At 44.3% G+C, this 21,690-nt stretch overlaps 1 protein-coding gene across 1 annotated transcript in view; it reads left to right on the forward strand.

Annotated features, from left to right (window-relative positions):
• The first annotated feature begins 3,053 nt into the window (after positions 1–3,053).
• The window catches only part of TAF1 (TATA-box binding protein associated factor 1), a 39,700-nt gene continuing 21,063 nt past the window's right edge, over positions 3,054–21,690 (forward strand). Inside the window, 15 exon segments of the mRNA XM_086619868.1 lie at positions 3,054–3,192; positions 3,447–3,564; positions 7,606–7,722; positions 8,705–8,824; positions 9,261–9,502; positions 11,602–11,820; positions 12,257–12,478; positions 12,666–12,864; positions 14,056–14,172; positions 14,574–14,741; positions 16,306–16,433; positions 16,527–16,634; positions 19,891–20,064; positions 20,166–20,339; positions 20,422–20,526. Coding sequence (XP_086475994.1) covers positions 3,067–3,192; positions 3,447–3,564; positions 7,606–7,722; positions 8,705–8,824; positions 9,261–9,502; positions 11,602–11,820; positions 12,257–12,478; positions 12,666–12,864; positions 14,056–14,172; positions 14,574–14,741; positions 16,306–16,433; positions 16,527–16,634; positions 19,891–20,064; positions 20,166–20,339; positions 20,422–20,526 — 2,337 coding nt within the window. The 5' untranslated portion in view covers positions 3,054–3,066.

The raw sequence follows: 21,690 nt of genomic DNA on the forward strand, positions 1-21,690 counted from the left end.
TTCACTTCTTGATGTTCTTGGGGCCACCACCTGAGATTCTTATGAAAATTCCTTTGTTGTTTTTTTTTCTGGGAGAACACTGGCAGAAAATTTGGAGGTTCTATTTATAGGAACCAGGAGCCTTCATTTCTTCCTGGCAACTCAGTGATGATTTTAGTTAAATTTGTGATGGTTAGCCAGTCACTGGATAGGTTTACCTGAGCAGTTTTCTCCTCTCTACTAGGTGATCGGTTATTATAAACTCTTTTAACTACAGTTCTGTTTATGTACTTGTTAACTTTCTTTAGCAGCTCTAGTGAGTGGCAGCTGGCTTTTATTTTCAGGATGTGAACTGTTCTTTATGTGTGATTCTGGGACCAGCTGAGGAATGAATGCACGAAACCTTCCTTAGACTTAACCTTACAGCTTGGTGGTATGAAAGCAGTATGCTTCAAAGAAACTTTGTGTGAAACCAATGGTGCTGGACTGGGCTTTGTTGTCTGAAGTTGACAGTGCTGTCTTTGTCCGGATGCAGCCTCAATTTGTAATTCAGTACTTGCTTTCTTGTGATTCCCACACATGCAAAACTGTACTGGTGTGTATCCTGGGCAGAAAAAAACACCTCATTTTAGCAAGGTAACAGAAAATACATCAACAAGGTTATTAGGGATCTTTTGTTAATTTGACCTTGCTTTATCTGATGTGGGCAAAATACCGGGTGGACAGAAACATTTGTGTTTGTGCCCTGATTCCCCTCTTTGAAGAGGATGTGCCTTTTTTAAGCTTATGTGACTGATGCCGACGCTAACTGCAGTTTTTGTGTATCTGAGGTGTGCTCATACTGCTACCACTTTAGCGAACTGCAACTCACAGATTATAAACTGCAGTTAATCCAAATACTGGTGTACCAACGATGAGTTCCAAACATTGCCTGATCACAGGCAGCACCAAAACACCCACTGTGCATGATGTTTGCAGAAGCCTGGAGACTCTACACATTTTTCTCCACGAAGTGCCATTGCTTGGAGTGTCTTTGCATCTTCTGCACTTGCAGAAGTGCTGTTCCAGATGTGGCTCCCACCGCAGTGCCCTGCAGGCTGTGAGGGCACTGGAGTATTTCAGTGAGGTGACCTCTACTCACCATGTCCTGCCTTTACGTTAGTAGTAGGCCTTTAGTGTGGGCTTGACTTGCAGGCAGCAATTAACTCTGTGCCTTGTAATTCAAGATTATTTTCTGTAGGTAAATTTCAGTAACCGAGTAAATAGAGTTTTAATGTTTAAAATGTATTTATTTAAGCCAGTGCACATGTTGTGGGTTTTTGTTTTTTTTTTTTTAATGCTGATCAGGCCTAAATCAACTGTCTAGTTACGCTGGTGCAAACCCATAACCTTTGTTTCATTCAGAGATGTACTTGTGATATGTTTGAACTGCTCTTAAATAGACTTCTACTTTCAACTACAGGCACCTCTTTTTTTTTTTTTTTTTGCTGCATGTATTTGCAGTTTTGTACTGAAGCTACTACTGGTTTAAAAAGTTTTTACTTTTTTACATGCTGAAATATTTTAGTTCTGCATCTTTTGTGGTTTTTCCTAACTGGATTACAATAATTTTATGGAGAAGAAATCCTGTGAGCAGGTATTATTGCACACCCCGCCACATTTCTGTAGGCTCACAGAGCAGCCCTCCTGGTGTTAACTGGAAAAGAGTATGGTGAGATAAAATTCAACTACTTAATCAGTTTATTTGAATTGATCACATTATGCTAGATCACTTTATCCCTGTCTAGATTACTTAATGAATGGCTTGCACAACAGGACTGAGGAAAATAATGTGGTAGTGATGATAATGAGCAGAAAGTGAACTTTGAACACGGTCAAAAACTTCTTCCTGACTTTGGAGTACCTTGTTAATAGTCATGGAGATGCCTTGTATTTCTGTTGCCTTCTGCCAGGAGCAAAAGTCCTGCTGGCTGACAAATGGTTTCCTCCTGCTTCTGCTTTTCATGAGAATGAGCTTCAGGTGTACACAGATCCAAGGAGCTTTTCCATTCAGTGGGCATTCTCAGTTTGTGATCTTCCTCCTCACACTGCCCTGCAATTCTTGATGTGTTTTAGTGTAAGTAGTCCAGTGCTTCAGTCTACAATCCACTCTGTTCCTCCCACTTTTTCTTTCCTGTGGGCAGGTAACAAATACAGACTTCACACAATCCGATGGGTAGATGTTGTCTGGTTTTGGGAGATCAGAAAACCCAGGTGAAGCTGTGTGGGTCTCCTGAGCTGTGCAAGATTCCTCAGTTTGTTACTGAATAGAAACACAGGGTGTATGTCTTAATTCACAGAAGAGACTCTCTGTGAAGAGACCGATTTTTGTGAATAATTTCTGAAATACTTAAGTGGTTTTTTAATAATAGCTGAAGCCATCCACAGGGAGCTGAGCAGTTCAGGAATTCTGTATCCAAAGGATGTTATGAGGCATGCTTACATGTAGGAGTGCTTTCTCCAGTTTACAGCTGTAGCTATTTCTGTGAAAATTAAACTAGAAGAGCCTCACCATGCTTTGTTTCTGAGTGCTAAACCTTGCTCTGTCAGAACATTGGTGCTGCTCGGGCTGTTCCCGGGAAGTGGATGGATCTCACGGGGTCCCGACTTCCGAGGGGGCTGCCGGGAGCGCCGGCAGCAGTGGGAGCCCAGGGCTCTTCAGCGTGGTACTGAGACAGACACTGGCGACTTGATTTTATACTACAAAATAATTTGTACTACAGCTAACAGTTTTAAGGGATTTTTTTTTTTTTAAATTATGTGGAATTAAGTTGTAATAAACCTTTCCTCATCTCTCTGGCTGTCGTGTTAACCCACCCTGCTGTTTGTATCGCGCTTGTTCGCAACGTCGTTCTTTCCTGTGGAAAGCCGGACCCTGTTTCTGAAACGCAATAAACGATTGTTTTGGCGAACCCCAGAGCTTCTACGGTTCCTTGGGGCGGGCGGGGCCGGGCGGGGCGGTGCTCGCCGGGCGGGGCGGTGGTGGCGGCGGCGGCCGCTCCGATCGGGGCCGGGCCGTGGTTCCGGTTCCGGGTCGGTGTAGCCGCGATGTCAGACTCGGAGAGCGAGGAGGAGGCGGATGGCGGCCGCGCGCAGCCTTTCTCGCTGGCTGGGTTCCTCTTTGGCAACATCAATGAGGCGGGGCAGCTGGAAGGGGACAGCGTCCTCGACAAGGTGCGGCCGTGTCGCTTCGGGGGGGGCCGCGCTTCGGCCCGGCCGGCTCGGGGGCGCGGGCCAAGCGGAAGGGAGGAATCGGTTCCAGCTGCGCGGCTGCGGGGCCGGCTGGCCAGGGGGTGTCGGCGGGCTCCGGGCCGGCCCGGGGAGTGTCGGTGCGGCGGGCTGCGGGCCGGCACCGAGCAGGCGGTGAGGGTGCTGGCCCCGCACGGCTGGCAGAGCCTCCTAGCCGGGACGTGACCTGCTCTCTCCAGGAATCCAAGAAGCACCTGGCTGGGCTGGGAGTGCTGGGACTGGGCAACCTGATCACCGAGATCACAGCCAGCGAGGAGGACGGCCCGGAGGCCGATGGAGCCCACCTGGACGAGGAAGGTCAGGCACGGGGTACCTGTAGGTGAACGTCGGAGGGGCTGCAGGATCAGGGCTCTCACCAGAGAGGGGAGACACACCCCGGTCATCTGGGGCTGCAGGGAATATTGTGATGTTCTCTGGTCAGAGCTCCTCTGGGAAAGGCCTTGCCTTCTCCTTCTTGCCAGAGTGAATCCCACAGTATCTCCTGGTCACTTTTGCACTTGTTCTCTTCATTTTTATAAGTTGGTGGTTTTTTTTTTTTTTTTTTTTTACTTGTTTTTCTCCCTTGTAAATAATTTTATTCTCGGTTTTCCCTTTTGTTAAACAAGCCTATTTAGTGCGCAATATTATTATATATTGTTTTTATTTCCAGTCTTGTTGAACAGTTTCTCTAAGTAAGTGAAAGATGTTCCTTGTGCTTAAATTGGTTACTTACCAATCTTTAGAGGAAATTCAGAGTTCTTGGAGCTTTTGATTGGAATGAAGGGGAAGATACTCCAATGGAAGATGTTAATCAGATATTTTTGTCCTTCTAAGAAAATTAGGAAAGGATTCATAGAATCATAGAATAGAATCATAGAATGGTTAGGGTTGGAAGGGACCTCAAAGACCATCTAGTTCCAACCCCCCTGCCATGAGCAGAGAAATCCTCCACTACACCAGGTTGCCCAAAGCCTCATCTAACCTGACCTTGAACACTTCCAGGGATGGGGCATCCACAGCTTCTCTGGGCAACCTGTTCCACTGCCTCACCACCCTCAATATAAAAAATGTCTTCCTTATATCTAATCTAAATCTGCCCTCTTTCAGTTTAAATCCATTGCCCCTTGTCCTATCACTACACGCCCTTGTAAAAAGTCCCTCTCCAGCTTTCCTGTAGGCCCCCTTTAGGTACTGGAAAGCTGCTATAAGATCACCCCGGAGCCACCTCTTCTCCAGGCTGAACAACCCCAACTCTCTCAGCCTGTCTTCATAGCAGAGGTGCTCCAGCCCTCGAATCATCTTCGTGGCCCTCCTCTGGACTCGTTCCAGTAGCTCCATGTGCTTCTTATGTTGGGGTCTCCAGAGCTGAAAGCAGTATTCCAGGTGGGGTCTCACAAGAGCAGAGTAGAGGGGCAGAATCACTTCCCTTGACCTGCTGGCCACACTTCTTTTGATACAGCCCAGGATACGGTTGGCTTTCTGGGCTGCCAGTGCACATTGCCGGCTCATGTTGAGCTTCTCATCCATCCATCCATCCATTCCTCAGGGCTGCTCTCGATCCATTCTCCGCCCAGCCTGTACTTATGCTTGGGATTGCCCCGACCCACATGCAGGACCTTGCGCTTGGCCTTGTTGAACTTCATGAGGTTCTTACAGGTCCATCTCTCCAGCCTGTCAAGGTCCCTCGGGATGGCATCCCTTCCCTCCAGCGTGTCCACAACAGCACACAACTTGGTGTCATCTGCAAACTTGCTGAGGGTGCACTCGATTCCACTGTCCATGTCACTGACAAAGATGTTAAATAGCACTGTCCCAGTACTGACCCCTGAGGAACACCACTTGTCACAGGCCTCCACGTGGACATTGAACTGTTGACCACAACTCCTTGAGTTTGACCATCCAGCCAATTCCTTATCCACCGAGTGGTCCATCCATCAAAACCATGTCTTTCCAGTTTGGAGACAAGGATGTCATGTGGGACAGTATCAAATGCTTTGGATAAGTCCAGGTAGATGATGTCAGTTGCTCTTCCCCTATCCATCAATGCTGTAACCTCATCATAGAAGGCCGCCAAATTAGTCAGGCATGATTTGCCCTTAGTGAAGCCATGTTGGCTGTCAACAATCACCTCCTTATTTTCTATGTGCCTTAGCATAGTTGCCAGGAGGATCTGCTCCATGATCTTGCCAAGCACAGAGGTGAGACTGACTGGCTTGTAGTTCCCTGGGTCTTCTTTTTTCCCCTTTTTAAAGATGGGGGCTATGTTTCCCCTTTTCCAGTCATTGGGAACTTCACCAGATTGCCACAACTTCTGAAATATGATGGATAGTGGCTTAGAAACTTCATCTGTCAGTTCCTTCAGGACCCGCGGATGCACATCGTCTGGTCCCATGGACTTGTGCACCTTCAGGTTCTTTAGATGGTCTCGGACGTGATCTTCTCCTACAGTGGGCGGTTCTTCATTCTCCCAATCCCTGCCTTTGCCTTCTATGACTTGGGTTGTGCCGCTGGAGCTCTTGCTGGTGAAGACTGAGGCAAAGAAATAATTGAGAACCTCAGCCTTCTCCATATGCCGGGTAACCAGGTTTCCTGTTTCCTTCCGGAGAGGGCCTACATCTTCCCTAGATCTCTTTTTATCACTGACATATCTATAGAAGTTTTTCTTGTTACCCTTCATGTCCCTGGCCAGATTTAACCCTATCAGGGCTTTAGCTTTTCTAACCTGATCTCTGGTTGCTTGGACAATCGCTCTGTATTCTTCCCAGGCTACCTGTCCTTGCTTCCACCCCCTATAGGCCTTCTTTTTGTGTCCTAGTTTGTCCAGGAGCTCCTTGTTCATCCATGCAGGCCTCCTGGTGTTCCTACCTGACTTTCTCTTTGTTGGGATGCACCGCTCCTGAGCTTGGAGGAGGTGATCCTTGAATATTAACCAGCTTTCTTGGGCCCCTCTTCCCTGCAGGGCCTCGTCCCATTGTACTCTACCAAGGAGATCCCTGAAGAGGCCAAAGTCTGCTCTCCTGAAATCCAGGGTAGTGAGCCTGCTATGCACCCTCCTTGCTTCTCTAAGTATTTTGAATTCTACCATTTCATGATCGCTGCAGCCAAGGCTGTCCTTGAGCGTCACGTTCCCCACCAGCCCCTCATTGTTGGTGAGAACAAGGTCCAGCAAAGCACCTCTCCTCGTTGGTTCCTCTGCCACTTGGAGAAGGAAGTTATCATTAATGCATTCCAGGAACCTCCTGGATTGCCTATGCCCTGCTGTGTTGTCCTTCCAACAGATATCAGAGTGGTTGAAGTCCCCCATGAGGACCAGGGCTCGTGAACGTGAGGCTGCTCCTATCTGTCTGTAGAGGGCCTCATCCACCCAGTCCTCCTGGTCAGGTAGTCTGTAGCAGACCCCTACTACTATGTCCCCTGTCCCTGCTCTGCCTTTAATCCTAACCCATAAGCTCTCAGTCGGGACCTCATTCGTCCCCAGGTGCAGCTCCGTGCACTCTAGCTGGTCCTTGACATAGAGGACAACTCCTCCTCCTCTTCTCCCCTGCCTATCCTTTCTAAAGAGCCTGTACCCTTCTATTCTGACACTCCAGTCATAGAAGTCATCCCACCACGTCTCTGTGATGCCAATAAGATCATATCCCAACAGGCGCGCACACACTTCTAACTCCTCTTGCTTATTCCCCATGCTGCGCGCATTGAGATAAAGGCATTTGAGTTGGGCCCCAGATGAATCTGACTTCCTGGCTGGAGGAGCTGGAATTCCCTTCTTCTGTTCTACAGGTACTTCCAGCATATCTTTACCATTCTTGATATTCCCTCCCTCCCCCTTCAAATCTAGTTTAAAGCCCTGTCAATGAGCCCTGCTAGCTTTTGCGCTAAGACACTCGTTCCCCTCTGAGAAAGACAAGTTCTATCTGCTGCCAGTAGGCCGGGTGCCATGTGACCCATGCCAAAGAAGCCAAAATTGTGGCAATGATACCAGCCATGGAGCCACTTATTAATTGATTGAATGGACTTGCTTCTTCCAGTGTCATTGGTCGCAACTGGAAGGATGGATGAAAAGATTACCTGTGCCCCAGATCTTCTTACCAACTGTCCCAGGGTCCTGAAATCCCTCTTGATCAACTGTGGACTCCGTGTTTTGGTTTCGTCTCCATCCACATGGAAGAGTAGTAAAGGATAGTAGTCTGTGGGCTGTACCAGGCTAGGAAGTTTCCTAGCAACGTCTTTAACCCGGGCTCCAAGGAGGCAGCAGACTTCCCTCAGAGCAGGGAAGTTTCATATGTACATAGTGAAGTCTGAAGTTAGTAATATATATTAGGATAAAGTTTTGTGTGACTGGATTTCTTTCTTTCCTAGGGTGGGTTAAGAGCACAGAAGATGCTGTTGATTATTCAGACATTAATGAAGTTGCAGAAGATGAGAGCCGTAGGTATAAGCAGGCCATGGGCAGCCTGCAGCCAATTCGAAGACCAGGTAAATGGGATGAGCGTCACAGCTCTAGCTGTAGAAGATATTTTGAGGCAGTGGGCCTTGACAGTCTCTTATATGGGTGACATTGTGCCTTTTCACTCCTTGTTTCAAGAAACTAATGTAAACTTTCGTGAAACTGTTCACTGGCTGAAGCCACTGCTTGATCATTTTTTAAGTAATTGGTTCCTCATTAGAGTTAAACTATATTTAGAAGAGAAACCAGGATCCTTTTGCTCTGGGATCCCCTGCAGAGAATACCTAATACTTGCTTGTATTTCTTTAAACTATGTTCTTAGAAGGTTATGCAGGAGGCCAGTTACTTCTTGGAAGTACTGAGAGATAAGGTGCTGATCCCTTAGAGAGTCACTTCAGTCTTACTATCTCCCTCCTGTTTTACCCTTGAATTCTTTTTTCTGAAATTACTTTTTGCAGAAGGCACTTTGCTTCTTTTATCAGTCGCAGGGATCTCTGTCTGGCCTAGAACAGATTTTCAAAACCATGCAGCTTTTCCCTTTCCGTAGCTGTTGGTGCAAATGCCAAATCTTTGCATGTTCCCTAAAGCTGTCTTGCGCTTAACCTTCCTGTTGACATATTGTGGTTAGTGGCATGTAGAGGTGGTTTGGGCTTTTTGACCACATTTTTCTTACTTCTTTAGTCGCTTTATTTGTTCTGCAAAGCATGAATAAGGGGAGGTGATGGCAGGAAAAAACAAATGAATTAAGTGCTTCAGTCATCTTTCTGTCAGTTTGGCTTTTTCCCTCCTTCCCACTCTTTCTTAAATTTCAGTCTTGCAAATGAGTTTGTGGAGGAAGCTGAACTTGTAAGAGTTTTGCATCTAGTTACAAAATGAGAATGCTCTCCTTACTAACGAGAAGACATGGTCTTCTTATCAGATTGGGACAGGTATGAGGGGCATAAATGGGAAGGGTGCCTGGTTCCCTTTTATTGCCTGCTTAATATGCAGTCTTGTCTCCTGACTGGTTAGATGAAGATGAGGATGATTATGATGCTGACTGTGAAGATATTGATTCCAAGTTGATGCCACCGCCACCACCACCTCCAGTACCTGGAAAGAAAGAAGATGAAAAGGATGCAGCTACCACTGGTGAGTGAGGATTTTCCTCTTCTCTCTGGCGATATGAATATCTGAAGGAAGCAAACGCTGCAGTTCATTCTGCAGAAAGCACCACGCATCGTCAAAATGCGGTCTGCAGACTGCATCTAAAGGTGGGTCTTTTTCCTGATACGCAATTTATAGGATTGTCTGAAACGTAGGATGAAATACTCTATTTCCAGTGATTGTTAAAATACTGATATTGACAATGAAACTGCTTTTTTATCTCATCCTCTCAGTTGTGGCTGGGAAATTCACCTGGAACGCTTAGGATAAAATGAAAGGTTAAACCAGAATGGTACTCATAACACCTGCAGAGGCTTATTTTTTCCATAACTTTATATAAACAGTAGATGTGACATTATGGGGTTGTACTAGGGGACAGGGAGGAAACCTGTTTGTTTATAAGGTGCTTGTTCTATTGTAGTATCTGAAGATGGAGACGGTATCATTTTGCCCTCCATCATTGCTCCTTCCTCTGCTGCCTCCGACAAGGTGGATTTCAGCAGCAGCTCTGATTCTGAGTCAGAGATGGGACCTCAAGAAGCCAGGCAGGCAGAATCCAAGGAAGGCAAACTCACACTTCCTCTTGCAGGAATCATGCAGCGAGATGCTACCAAACAGTTGCCAAGCGTTACAGAGCTCTTCCCGGAATTTCGACCAGGCAAGGTATTGTAAGAGATGTGTGGAAGTGACAGAAACTGTATCATGTAAGCCACCTAAATATTAATCATATAGTAGTAATTAAGGGTGTGTAGCAAGTAATTTCATAGATGTTCTTGCTCACCTGAGCAGTTTCTTTAGTTTCTGTGTGTTGCTGTTTCCAGACTGCTTAACATGTAATGCTTTTCCTGCCATTTGCAGGAGCCTCTTAAAAAGTGTCATATAAATCAGGGTGTGAAATAAGTTTTGCTGTTCTGTAAGACTATAGCATAGACCTGTTGATTTGTGAAAATTGTTTTCCTGAGGTAGTAGAGGATACTTTTGCCAGATAATTAAAAACCATAATGCCAACCTGTCTGCTTTTTGGCTTTTATGGCAAATACTTGCTCCTCCTTTCATGCTTTTCTGAACTTGGTGTGCTCTTCCTGAAACAATTTGTGATCTGTATCCTGTACTTAGTTCTGTCTCACAGCTGCTCTGAGTATGGATCAGAAATTAACAATGAGTTGGTTGAAAGAATAATCTTTTTTTGCAGAAAGTGAATTCATTAAAGTACTTTCTTAAAAGGTCCCAAATAGCAAATGTAGTCGATGTATTTTCAATAATTATTTTGAAAGTTTTAAAGCAGTCAAGAGGAGAGGAAATGTGGGAGGAGAAGGAGAATAAAGGTGAGCTTATAGTTGCCAAACAGATGGTTGTGAGCCAGAATAACTTGTTTTTATATGTGTCTCCATCACAGGCTTTGTGTAAGGAGCTGAGCAATTTGCGTAATTAAATGTCATGTTTTAATGATTTAGCTAACTTCTGTCCATTAGAAATCTAGGTGAGGCTTTAGTACAGAAGTTAGCATTCTGGATGCTCTCCTGTCTTGCAAATTTGGTGTTTCCTATGTTACTGTATTTTGTATCAGTTGCTGCATTCATTTCTTTGGTGCTCAACCTGTCATGTCAGGGACTGGTTAAGTGTTGAATGTGCCCAGTGGGTGCAGAAATCAGTTTGAGCTGTTAATGCTGAGCACTTTTCCTAATTAATTCATGAGCACTAGGGCTGGCAAAGCCTGCAATCCTGTAGATTTGGCTGTGAGGGTTGGTTGATGTCTGAGACTGGGCATGTTAATGTAGCACTGTTTTGCTTGATGGAGCCACTTGAAATAGCATGTGGAGAAGCAGACTTTGTGTTTTGTTAAACTGTCAGCACCTTAACTGTGTCTGAGACCTTTGCCCTTGGTGAAAGGTCATTGAAATTGGCCAAAGCATTCAGAAGTAATCTGGGAGAGTTTTGGGAAGAAGGATAATGCGATGTGGGCAGAGATGGGCAGAGTGGTCGTATAAACATTATTTCCTTTGAGGATCAGTGTAGTGGATTAACAGAGAACATTAAGAGGATGTCTTTTTACAAATTTTTGGTTCTAATTCCCGTTTCCTAAATCTGTTGGTTAATTTGGGAGCAATGCTTTCCGTCTTTACAAGAGTGCTCTGAAAAAAACAATTATCAGTGCTTAAAACCTGGCAGTCATAATTGTACAAGAAACAGAAGAGAATGTTTGTCATTGTTATTAGTGCATGCTTTGGAGGTATCCAGTATGCATATAGAGAAACTGCATTACGATGGAAATAAAAATGAGTGTATTATTTCTGGACCATGATATTTGTTTTTTCCTGGTTACTTGAGAAATCTCTTCTTTATGTAACTGTCTCCTATCTTTGTCTCTTTTGCTAGTAGTTTTATCAACTCTTTTTCAGTCTCCATGTGTCTTTCTGAAGGTTGTGGATTGTTCAAAATGAAAATAAACATTTCCAGGTGGTGTCTTGCCACATGCCTAATATGTAAATGCAATCTTTCTTCCCTTTGTTTAGTTTCTTTGTATCTGAAATTAAGAATAAATCGTTTTGAAAAGGAAGGATCCATCAAACAGATGGATCAAACTTTTCTTCAAGTATAACCAAGAGATGGTTGATTGCATCAGGGCTTGGGATTGTAGCACAAGCCAAGCTTCTGAATTTCAGAGTGTTGTCTTTCATTACTGCTTTTCAGATGAGGGACAGACAGACAAGCATTCCACAGTGTTTTTTTTTCTCTGACCCTCTTGTTTTTTTGTGTTCTAGGTGCTGCGTTTCCTGCGTCTCTTTGGCCCTGGAAAGAATGTTCCATCGGTTTGGCGTAGTGCCCGAAGGAAACGCAAGAAGAAGCATCGGGAGTTGGCACAAGAATTGCAGATACAAGAGGGTGAAGTTGTAGTTGAGAGTGGAATGGAAGGAAAATCTCCTTGGGAATATGAGTTTGCTGCTCCTCCCCCTCCTGAGCAGTGCCTTTCAGATGATGAGGTGGGATATCTGAGACTTAGAGAGGGTCGCCAGCTAGCACTGGGGGTAGTAGTGGATTGGACAGCGACTTTTAGAGTAAAGAGCTTTTCCTCTGAAATAAAACTGGAGGACAGGGTTGGCTTGTATTCCAGCTGTGCAGAAGCTCTTCTCCAGATACTAGTTAGTGACTTCAGGTGATTGCTTCTTACTGAGAAGGCTGCATCCGTGGTATAGGATCAATAGGAGAGCTTATCCTCTTTGTATCAAGAAGAAATCACTGTGTTCTTGGAAGTCTAATTGCAGAACATTCTTAAGGCAGCTAGTAAGTATGGACAAGCACTTCTTAGAAATACTTTTCTCCTCTGAGAATAAGCTGAGAAACTTGGAAGGAAGAAACCTCTTACTGACACTTGCATAGACCATCAGTGTAACCATTCCCTCCTTTGCTGTGCTTCAGATTACCATGATGGCACCTGTGGAATCAAAATTTTCCCAGTCAGCTGGTGATGCAGACAAAGTAACGGATACAAAGCCTAAAGTGGCAGAATGGCGCTATGGCCCTGCACAGCTCTGGTATGATATGCTGGGGATCCCTGAAGATGGCAGTGGATTTGATTATGGTTTCAAGCTGAAAGAGAAGAAGAAGGAACAGGAGGTTAAAGGACACACGGATGAGGGGGTGAGAGGGGAACTGTGGGGAAAGGTGTGGAGATGTGTGTGGCACTAGGGATTTCTGCGCAATGAGAACTTGTTGATAGGCTGATGGCTGGTTGTGCACCATGCAAAATGAGATTTTTAATTTTCCTCCTTTAGTTTGAAAGTGTTAAGTCAGTGCAGGTCTTCAAGCAACTATTCTTTTCTTCCAGGATGCAGGGATGGATGAGAAGGATGATCTGCTGGCTGATGAGCACTTCCTTATGGTGACACAGCTCCAATGGGAGGATGATGTTATCTGGAATGGGGAAGATGTCAAGCACAAAGGGACTAAGACACAGCGGGCAAGTTTGGCAGGCTGGCTGCCGTCCAGCATGACCAGAAATGCCACTGCATACAATGCCCAACAAGGTAATCAGTGATCTGATAGGAATTGTATTTGCTGTAGTTGAGCTGACTCATTGCGTGCTTTCATCTCAAAACCAGAAAATAATTCTCCCTGTCAGGGAATATTTTTTGGCAAAATCACAGCTCCATTCAGAATTCTGCGACTCTTACTTTCTTTCCAAAAACAGAGTAGATCCCTTCTGTTAAAGAAAATTATCAACTCTGGCTTTCTTCTCTCCATGTGGAATACCAGATGCTAGATCCATCTACATTAGTATCAAGCACTGCTACACTTAGGATGTCTGCTGTTTATAGGCCAATGGAATTTTCTTTATATTTTTTTTTTTAATTGGAAGAATTGTGTAGAAGTCCTGTGAAGTTTCTCCTGAACTAATAATGATTTTTTTTTTTTCTAGATAGGAAGTAACAATTCTTATAAACCTCAGACTTTTCTTAGACACAGATGCGTTTTATGTTAAAATTGCTTTATCATCTGTTATCCTGCTTCTACAAGGAAAGACTCATAGGACTGTCAGATCTTTATTGGGTATTAGTGTCAAACCTTTACTGTTCAGGTATGAGTACAAGACACTCTGAGGAGTTGGGTAGATGAATTGGAGATAGCTTTTTGTAACAGTTTTCATTTCAGCACAGTTGTGCCTAAGCTATCTAGGCCTGGGCTTGCTGTGTTTGAGTCCCATCAAAAGCTACAGTAACTTGTTAAACATGGTTGGTCTGTTCACATGCGTTAGGTCTTAGGCCTTCCAGAAGCATTAACTTAAGTAACATAAGTGATATGTGAGCGTAGCTGAGTTGGCCTGCCCTGGGAGGAGCTGGCTCCGCAGACAGTTTGACATAAGACAGGAAGCTGCTGGAGGCCAGACCAGCTGTTGTGTCGATGGCAACTGTCTGCTCAAGGCCTTTCACTTTTATAGGGACCATACTGAAACACTCCCTATCGTTGTCATTCAGCACATGCAAAGCAAGCCAAACGTAACTTTGAAGAGGCTGCGGACTCCAGCAGTAAGCTGTGAGTGAGTGTTTTTGTAAGTCCTACCCATACTGATGACACATGACACTCTCTGTGATGTGAACCATCCTAGTTCAGGCTGGAAATCACTCTCCATGCAACTCCCCGGTGCTGGTTTAAGGCAATGCAATGCCCCCTAACCTTCCCACTCAAGCTAACCTTACTTTTGTTTTCCTTTTCTCTAGGTTTGAACCGCAGTGGCTCTTTGCTTAATCCACCAATTCCACTAGCACAGAAACCAAATGTAGCAGGAGTCCTAGGTATAGCAAAGGGCAAAGAAAAGCAGGCCTCTGAACAACAAGGTAATGAGGGTGTCAGTCTTTGGCCTATGAATAGGTGCATGTGACATATTTCTGTATGGACTTGTGTTCTACATAATAGCAAAGTCGGTTTTGGCAACAAGTTATAGATAAATGGGATGCTTGTTTGCTCTTCAGCCCTTTAGAGGCCCTATTTGATTCTTGGAGGTTCTCTATATGTCAATGGAGCAAAATCTTTAGGTGTTGGTAAAGCTGAGACTTGGGGCTCTGCTTCCTCTTTGCTTCCAAAATGAGTTTTCTTCTGCCTTGTAGAGGTCCTGCCTCAGAAAGTCCTGAAAGATGGGGAAGGTTGACGGAATAAGATGTGAGGGTGAACTTTGAAATTATTTTCTGCCAAGGTAGCATATAAAACTCTTAAGGATTCTATCTTATGATTGCTGCAGTTTCCCTGGATGAAGACAAGCCCTGGTACTCTATTTTCCCAATTGATAATGAAGAGTTAGTATATGGCCGCTGGGAAGATAATATCATCTGGGATGATCAGGCAATGGAAACCTACTTGGATCCCCCTGTCTTAACACTTGATCCAAATGATGAAAACATAATTCTAGGTATGTTTATGGCATCCAGAAATTTGACTCAAATGGGAAAAGACAAGTGGAAATGGAAACAATGATTTATAGTCACACTGTAATAGAAATAAATGATCTGGGGTCCACTGCAAAGAAACAACCTTTCATTGTTCTGGCTTCTGAAGATAATTTGTGAGTAATCAAAGGCCTAACCAGAAGAAGGTGACACTAATAGCTCTAATGGTGTGGTATAAGCTTTCAGCTCCCAAGTTAAAAGCAGTAACAGGAGAGTAAAAATTAATGCCCTGAAATTTATATTTAATGCAATTAATCTGACTCTTGGTGTGTTTTAGAAGCAACTGTCTTAATTTTGCTTGCATGCATGTTGGTTTGAAGAGGAAAGGTAGAAAAGTAAACCACAAACTAGCCCATGCCATTTTCAGCACGGCTCGTATTCAAAGCCTGAAGCATCAGATTCCTTAAACCTCTTTCAGGCTATGGTAATGACACGTGGGAGCAATGACTTCGCATAATGCCTGTCAGCATTTTTGTGACTGCAACAAACTTACTCAGTATTTCTGGAGTTTGATTTGAATGTACTCCCTGCTTATATTGCTACAAGATGGATTTTTGTCTTATTTGGACCACTAAAGTCACCACTTTCTCTTAGATCTGTGCATTGGTAATCTTCAAGCAGCCTTATGTAATTTAAGGATAGGCATGTCTTGCTACATTTTTATATGGCCTGGATTGCATTTTCTTCCTCAGGAAAGTGGGTCAGTTCTAAGAATTTCTATATGTGTTGATTGGAATGTTTTGGTATTAGCCAGCAGCCTTGAAAATTACTCTTAATTTGAGCTTCGTTAAAGTAAAGACAAACAGACTGCAAATATTTTTTTTCCTAGTTTGAAATACAGCACAAAATTGCAGATGTTTGTATAAATAGTGACAAAGGTGAACCCATTTATATAGAGTGACGTGAGATTTGGGCATGAAGTTGATACAGTGTTTACCAAGCCCATGTCACTAGGCCTTGCTTCTCATCTGAAAATTGTACTTGGAGGATCCGTGCTTCACAAATTGTTAACTTTTAAAATTCATAATACTTTCCTGGAATTTTCAGGAGTCCCTTTTGGGTTCAGGTCCGTGTTATGTTTGGATTCACTCACTTTCATGTTGTATGTATGCGGGGAAGAAAAAGATGATTAATGCATGTAGTTGGCAAACAGTATTGGCTCTCCTGTCACCTTGCCTCTCAACTCTTTAGAATAGTTTTGGTGGAAGAGATGCTATTTCTTGTACTTTCATTGATCAAATTATTAGTAAATTTTGTGTTGAGCAGTGGATACCCCAAGCAATCCCCACAGTCACCCTCCTCCCACTCAAATCTATCCACTGTGTGGACCTTCTTTGTGTTTGTTGAGCTTGTTTCATATTAACCTATATGGAGGAGAAGGAGGAGAATTGTAGGAGGACAGTCACCCAGAAACAGAACAAAAAGGCTAAAATGTCTGGAACCCAGCTGCAGCTCAGTAGGAGGTTGCAGTGCTGAACAGGAAACCCTAGGACAAGTGCTCTACAGTGTGATTGCTTGTGTTTTTAGAAATTCCTGATGAAAAGGAAGAGATGACTTTGAATTCTCCATCCAAGGAGAACAAGAAAGAATCTTCTCTAAAGAAGAGTCGAATCCTGTTGGGAAAAACAGGTGTCATCAAGGAAGAACCCCAGCAGGTCAGCATAAGATTTAGAACTTCGCAGGAATGACATGGAAGGAATGACTTTTTTTTTTTTTGACACCTCTCTCTCTGTTTAAAATTGTATTAGAATATGTCTCAGCCAGAGGTGAAGGATCCCTGGAACCTCTCCAATGATGAATTTTACTACCCCAAACAGCAGGGACTTCGAGGAACCTTTGGAGGCAACATCATTCAGGTAGTCACAGTAGTGTTGGCTAAAGAATGACAGATAGTGTCTTGGTAGGAGGTTTCTAGCTGACAGTATGATTTAGGATTTGTAGAAAAACATAATTTAGATTACAGCGGGTGAGGTAAGTGTTCATGAGGGAGATCATAGTTAACTGTATGCGTATGATTTAGGATTTGTAGAAAAACATAATTTAGATTACAGTTAATGGTTTGAGTTAGAAAGGACCTTAAAGATCACCTAGTTCCAACCCCCCTGCCTTTGGCAAGGATACCTTCCACTAGATCAGGTTGCTCAAAGCCTCATCCAGCCTGACCTTGAACACTTCCAGGGATGGGGCAGCCACAACTTCTCTGGGCAACCTGTTCCAGTTTCTCACAGCCCTCATTGTAAATTTTTTTCCTTAACATCTAATCTAAATCTGCCCTCTTTCAGTTTAAATCCATTGCCCCTTGTCCTATCACTACACGCCCCTGTAGAAAAGCTCCTCTCCAGCTTTCCTGTAGGCCCCTTCTAGGTACTGGAAGGCTGCAATAAGGTCTCCCCAGAGCCTTCTCTATTCCTGGCTGAGCAACCCCAACTCTCTCAGCCTGTCATCATAGCAGAGGTACTCCAGCCCTCGGATCATCTCTGTGGCCCTCCTCAGGATGGGGGGGACTCCTGTCCATGTCACCAACAAAGACGTTTAACAGCACCAACCCCTGAGAGACATCAGTCATCACTGGTCTCCACTTGGACATTGAGCAGTTGACCGCAACTCTGAGTGTGACCATCCAGCCGATTCCTTATCCACCGTGTGGGACAGTGTCAAATGCTTTGCACAAGTCCAAGTAGATGATGTCAGTTGCTCTTCCCTCATCCACCAATGCTGTAAGCCCATCGCAGAAGGCCACCAAATTTGTCAGGCACAGTTTGTCCTTAGTGAAGCCACGTTGGCTGTCACCAATCAACTCCTTTTTTTCCATATGCCTTAGCATAGTCTCCAGGAGCATCTGCTCCATGATCTTGCCAAGCACAGAGGTGAGACTGACCCGTAGTTCCCTGGGTCTTCCTTTTTTCCCTTTTTAAAGATGATGGCTATGTTTCCCCTTCTCTAGTCATTGGGAACTTCACCAGACTGCCACGACTTCTCAAACATTATGGATAGTGGCTTAGCAATTTCTTCCGCCAGTTCCCTCAGGACCTGTAGATGCATCTCACCAGATCCCATGGACTTGTGCACCTTCAGGTTCCTTGGGTTGTCTTGAACCTGATCTTCTTCTACAGTGGGCGGTTCTTCATTCTCCCAGTCCCTGCCTTTGCCTTCTGTGACTTGAGCTGTGCAGCTGGTGCTCTTACCAGTGAAGACCGAGGCAAAAAATCATTGAGAACCTCAGCTTTCTCCATATGCCGGGTAACCAGGTTTCCTGTTTCCTTCTGGAGAGGGCCCACATTTTCCCTAGTCCTCCTTTTATCACTGACGTACCTATAGAAGCTTTTCTTGTTGCCCTTCATGTCCCTGGCCAGATTTAACCCTATCAGGGCTTTAGCTTTCCTAACCTGATTCCTGGTTGCTCAGACAATTTCTCTGTATTCCTCCCAGGCTACCTGTCCTTGCTTCCACCCTCTGTAGGCTTCCCTTTTTGTGTTTGAGTTTGTCCAGGAGCTCCTTGTTCATCTATGCAGGCCTCCTGATGTTTTTGCCTGACTTCCTCTTTGTTGGGATGCACCACTCCTGAGCTTGAAGGAGGTGATCCTTGAATATTATCCAGGTTTCTTGGGCCCCTCTTCCCGGCAGGGCTTTCTCCCATTGTACTCTACCACGCAGATCCCTGAAGAGGCCAAAGTCTGCTTTCTTGAAATCCAGGGCAGTGAGCTTCCTGTGCCTCTCCTTGCCGCCCTAAGAATCTTGAACTCCACCATTTCATGATCACTGCAGCCAAGGCTGCCCTTAAGCTTTGCATTCCCCACCGTTCCCTCCTTGTTGGTAAGAACAAGGCCCAGCATAGCACCTCTCCTCGTTAGTTCCTCTGTCACTTGGAGAAAGGAGTTATTGTCAATGCATTCCAGGAACCTCCACTATAATGTGACCTGTCCCTGCCCTCTCTTTAATCCTAATCCATAAACTCTCGGTCAACTCCTTATCCATCCCCAGGCAGAGCTCCATGCACTCCAACTGGTCACTGACATAGAGCGTGACATGTCCTCCTCATCTTCCCCGCCTGTCCTTCCTAAAGAGTCTGTATCCTTCCATTCCAACACTCGAGTCATAGGATTCATCCCACCATGTCTCCTTGATGCCAATAAGATCGTATTCCTGCAGGCACGCACACACTTCTAATTCCTCTTGTTTATTCCCCGTGCTGCCTGCATTTGCATAGAGGCATTTAATTTGGGCCCCAGATGAATCTGACTTCCTAGCTGGAGTGGCTGGAATTTCTTACTGCTGCTCTTCAGGTGCTGTCAGCGTGCCTTAGGCAAGCCTGTTATTATCCCCACCCCCCCACACCCCTTTAAGACTAGAGATTTTTAATGTTGTTTAATTAAAATGATTATAAAGGACTAACTAACTAAAACTAACTTTTCTCGGTTGCCCCATCACGCTGAGGTTTATATGCTAGATTTTGCTGTGTCATACTTGCCATCCTTTTGTTTGGTGTTTCTTTCTGTAGTAGTCTTTCTGAAGCATAGTGGGAGGGGGGGAAGTGGTGCAGATAATTAAGAGGTGAGGCTGTACTGCTACTAGTGTGTGTTTTAATCTGGATATTGTGTAAATAATTTAGATAATTATGAATTGAAACTGCTGCTCACTAGCCCTAGGTGAAGAGGTGGTACTTTTTTCCTCCTTCATTTGGAAGAGGGACCTCTTCTAAAACCTCACCTCACCTTCTAAAACCTCTCACCTAACTTCTAAAACCTCTCCTCACCAGCCTCTTCTGTAATGGGAAAAATGTATGTAATTCCAAATGTACTTCTCTCCCGCTGATAGGGATAATGGCTTTGCATGCTTGTAGTTAATAAAAAAATCTTCTCATTGAGTACCATTTGAAACAGTAAAATTAAAGTAATCTCTGTATAGGAAGGAAAGATCTAGGTATGGACCTAAGCACTTTCTGTCAAAAGACAATACATATGATAACAAGTGACTTTCAATGCACTAGTGCTACTGCTAGCAGGCTAAAAATATTACTAGGTTCTGTTATATAAGGGTTAGCGGGATAGGAGGATGGTCTTGGTTTTGAGATGGTATGTGTCATTCTTAACATGCATTTTGTTCCTGCATTAGCACTCTATCCCAGCAGTAGAACTTCGGCAGCCGTTCTTTCCCACCCATATGGGTCCTATGAAACTCCGACAATTTCATCGGCCTCCCCTGAAGAAATACTCTTTTGGTGCCTTGTCCCAGCCAGGGCCCCATGCTGTGCAACCTCTGCTGAAGCACATAAAAAAGAAAGCCAAGGTAGTTATTTTTCTTTGTATCTGATGTCTGCTGTGGCTCCATTTGCACAGCAGATCTGTTTGATGTGCTGTTTTCCAAACGCTGTCTTTTCACTGGCACAGATGAGAGAGCAGGAGCGTCAAGCTTCTGGTGGGGGTGAAATGTTCTTCATGCGCACACCACAGGACCTAACTGGAAAGGATGGAGATCTCATCCTTGCTGAATACAGTGAGGAGAATGCCCCTTTAATGATGCAGGTTGGCATGGCAACAAAGATTAAAAATTACTACAAAAGGGTGAGTATGCAGCTTTCGCTGTTGGACAGTGATTTTCTTCTGCCTCTCTGAGTGCTAACTGCACCTCCATTGCATGTTGCAGAAACCTGGCAAAGATCCGGGAGCTCCAGACTGTAAATATGGAGAGACTGTTTATTGTCACACTTCTCCGTTCCTGGGTTCTCTGCATCCGGGCCAGTTACTGCAGGTGAGAAAAGCAAGCATAAGGGGACTGAAAAATTGAAAAATAATAGGCAGAATGTTTCATGTCATGTTTATTGAAAGAATCACAAATAATGCTCAACTTCCAAAAAAAACCAGATTCAGTTTCGTTTCCAGTTTGTCTCTTTGTTTACTGATGATAATTTAGTTCTTGGATTTTTTCCTTATAATACCTCTCTGTTGTGTGTTTTTAAAAATTGTTGTAGGAATGATAGGAATTGCAGGAAGTGAATCTTTGCTGCTTTGCTTTGTAATGGCATTAGAAGTACTGCCAGAGAGGACTGAGTGGAAGCCAAAACTGCTTGAATGTTGGGGAGCTCAGTAAATAGGTACTGGAGGGCACAGTAAATGTGAATTTGTCATGGTCCAGGATGTGTGAACAAAACCTTATGTGTACTTTCTGAGAATTGCACTGCTAGTTGTCTGCTGGATGCCAGTTACTATTCAGGTGTGTCTGCTTTTATGAGCCTTTCTCTTATTGAAATACATCAGTTGAGATGGAGAGAGGAATTAAGAATGTGGTAAAGACCACCTGGTTACAAAATCTATGATAAATGTAAAAAAAAAAATCTATTTCAGTTAATGCTAGCTGCTCTTGCTGCAGCAGTAATTCTGTCCATGCTGTGCCACAGGAAAAAAGTAAGATGAAGGTTGATATTAGAGATTCATTGCTGAACTGGCAATGGTGATTATTCAAGCCTAACAGGACTTCATAATGGGTAAAACAGGACTTCATCGTGTACAAAACAAGACTTCTGGAAAACTTGAAGTGAGGACAGGGCCATCTCAGGGAAAGCTTTGCCATGTGGATGAGGGTAGTGTGGGAGAGTAACAGTGGGTAAGGCTTGTGGAAGCCCTATGGGTGGAGAAAACCACTTATACAAGAGGATGGTCTTTCCAGTTCCACTCACTCGGTCTGGTGCCTCCTTGGTGCTAGTTTAAACTTTCTTACCTTTAAATGCTGAACTCTGTTGCTCTCTACTTTTCTAGTTAGGTTTTTACAACATTCTTTCCGGAGCAAAGTCTTCAGTCCTTGCTTCTGTTGCCTTCTCCCATTCCCAGACTGTGCATGTGTCTTGGGCTGGTTTCTGTGGCTATAGTGTTCTTCTGCATATGTGTTCTTTCTGTGCCTTTTTGAAGTACCCCCTTT

Source organism: Tauraco erythrolophus, chromosome 13 (genome assembly GCF_009769465.1).
Source record: "Tauraco erythrolophus isolate bTauEry1 chromosome 13, bTauEry1.pri, whole genome shotgun sequence".
NCBI classification, from domain to species: Eukaryota; Metazoa; Chordata; class Aves; order Musophagiformes; family Musophagidae; genus Tauraco; species Tauraco erythrolophus.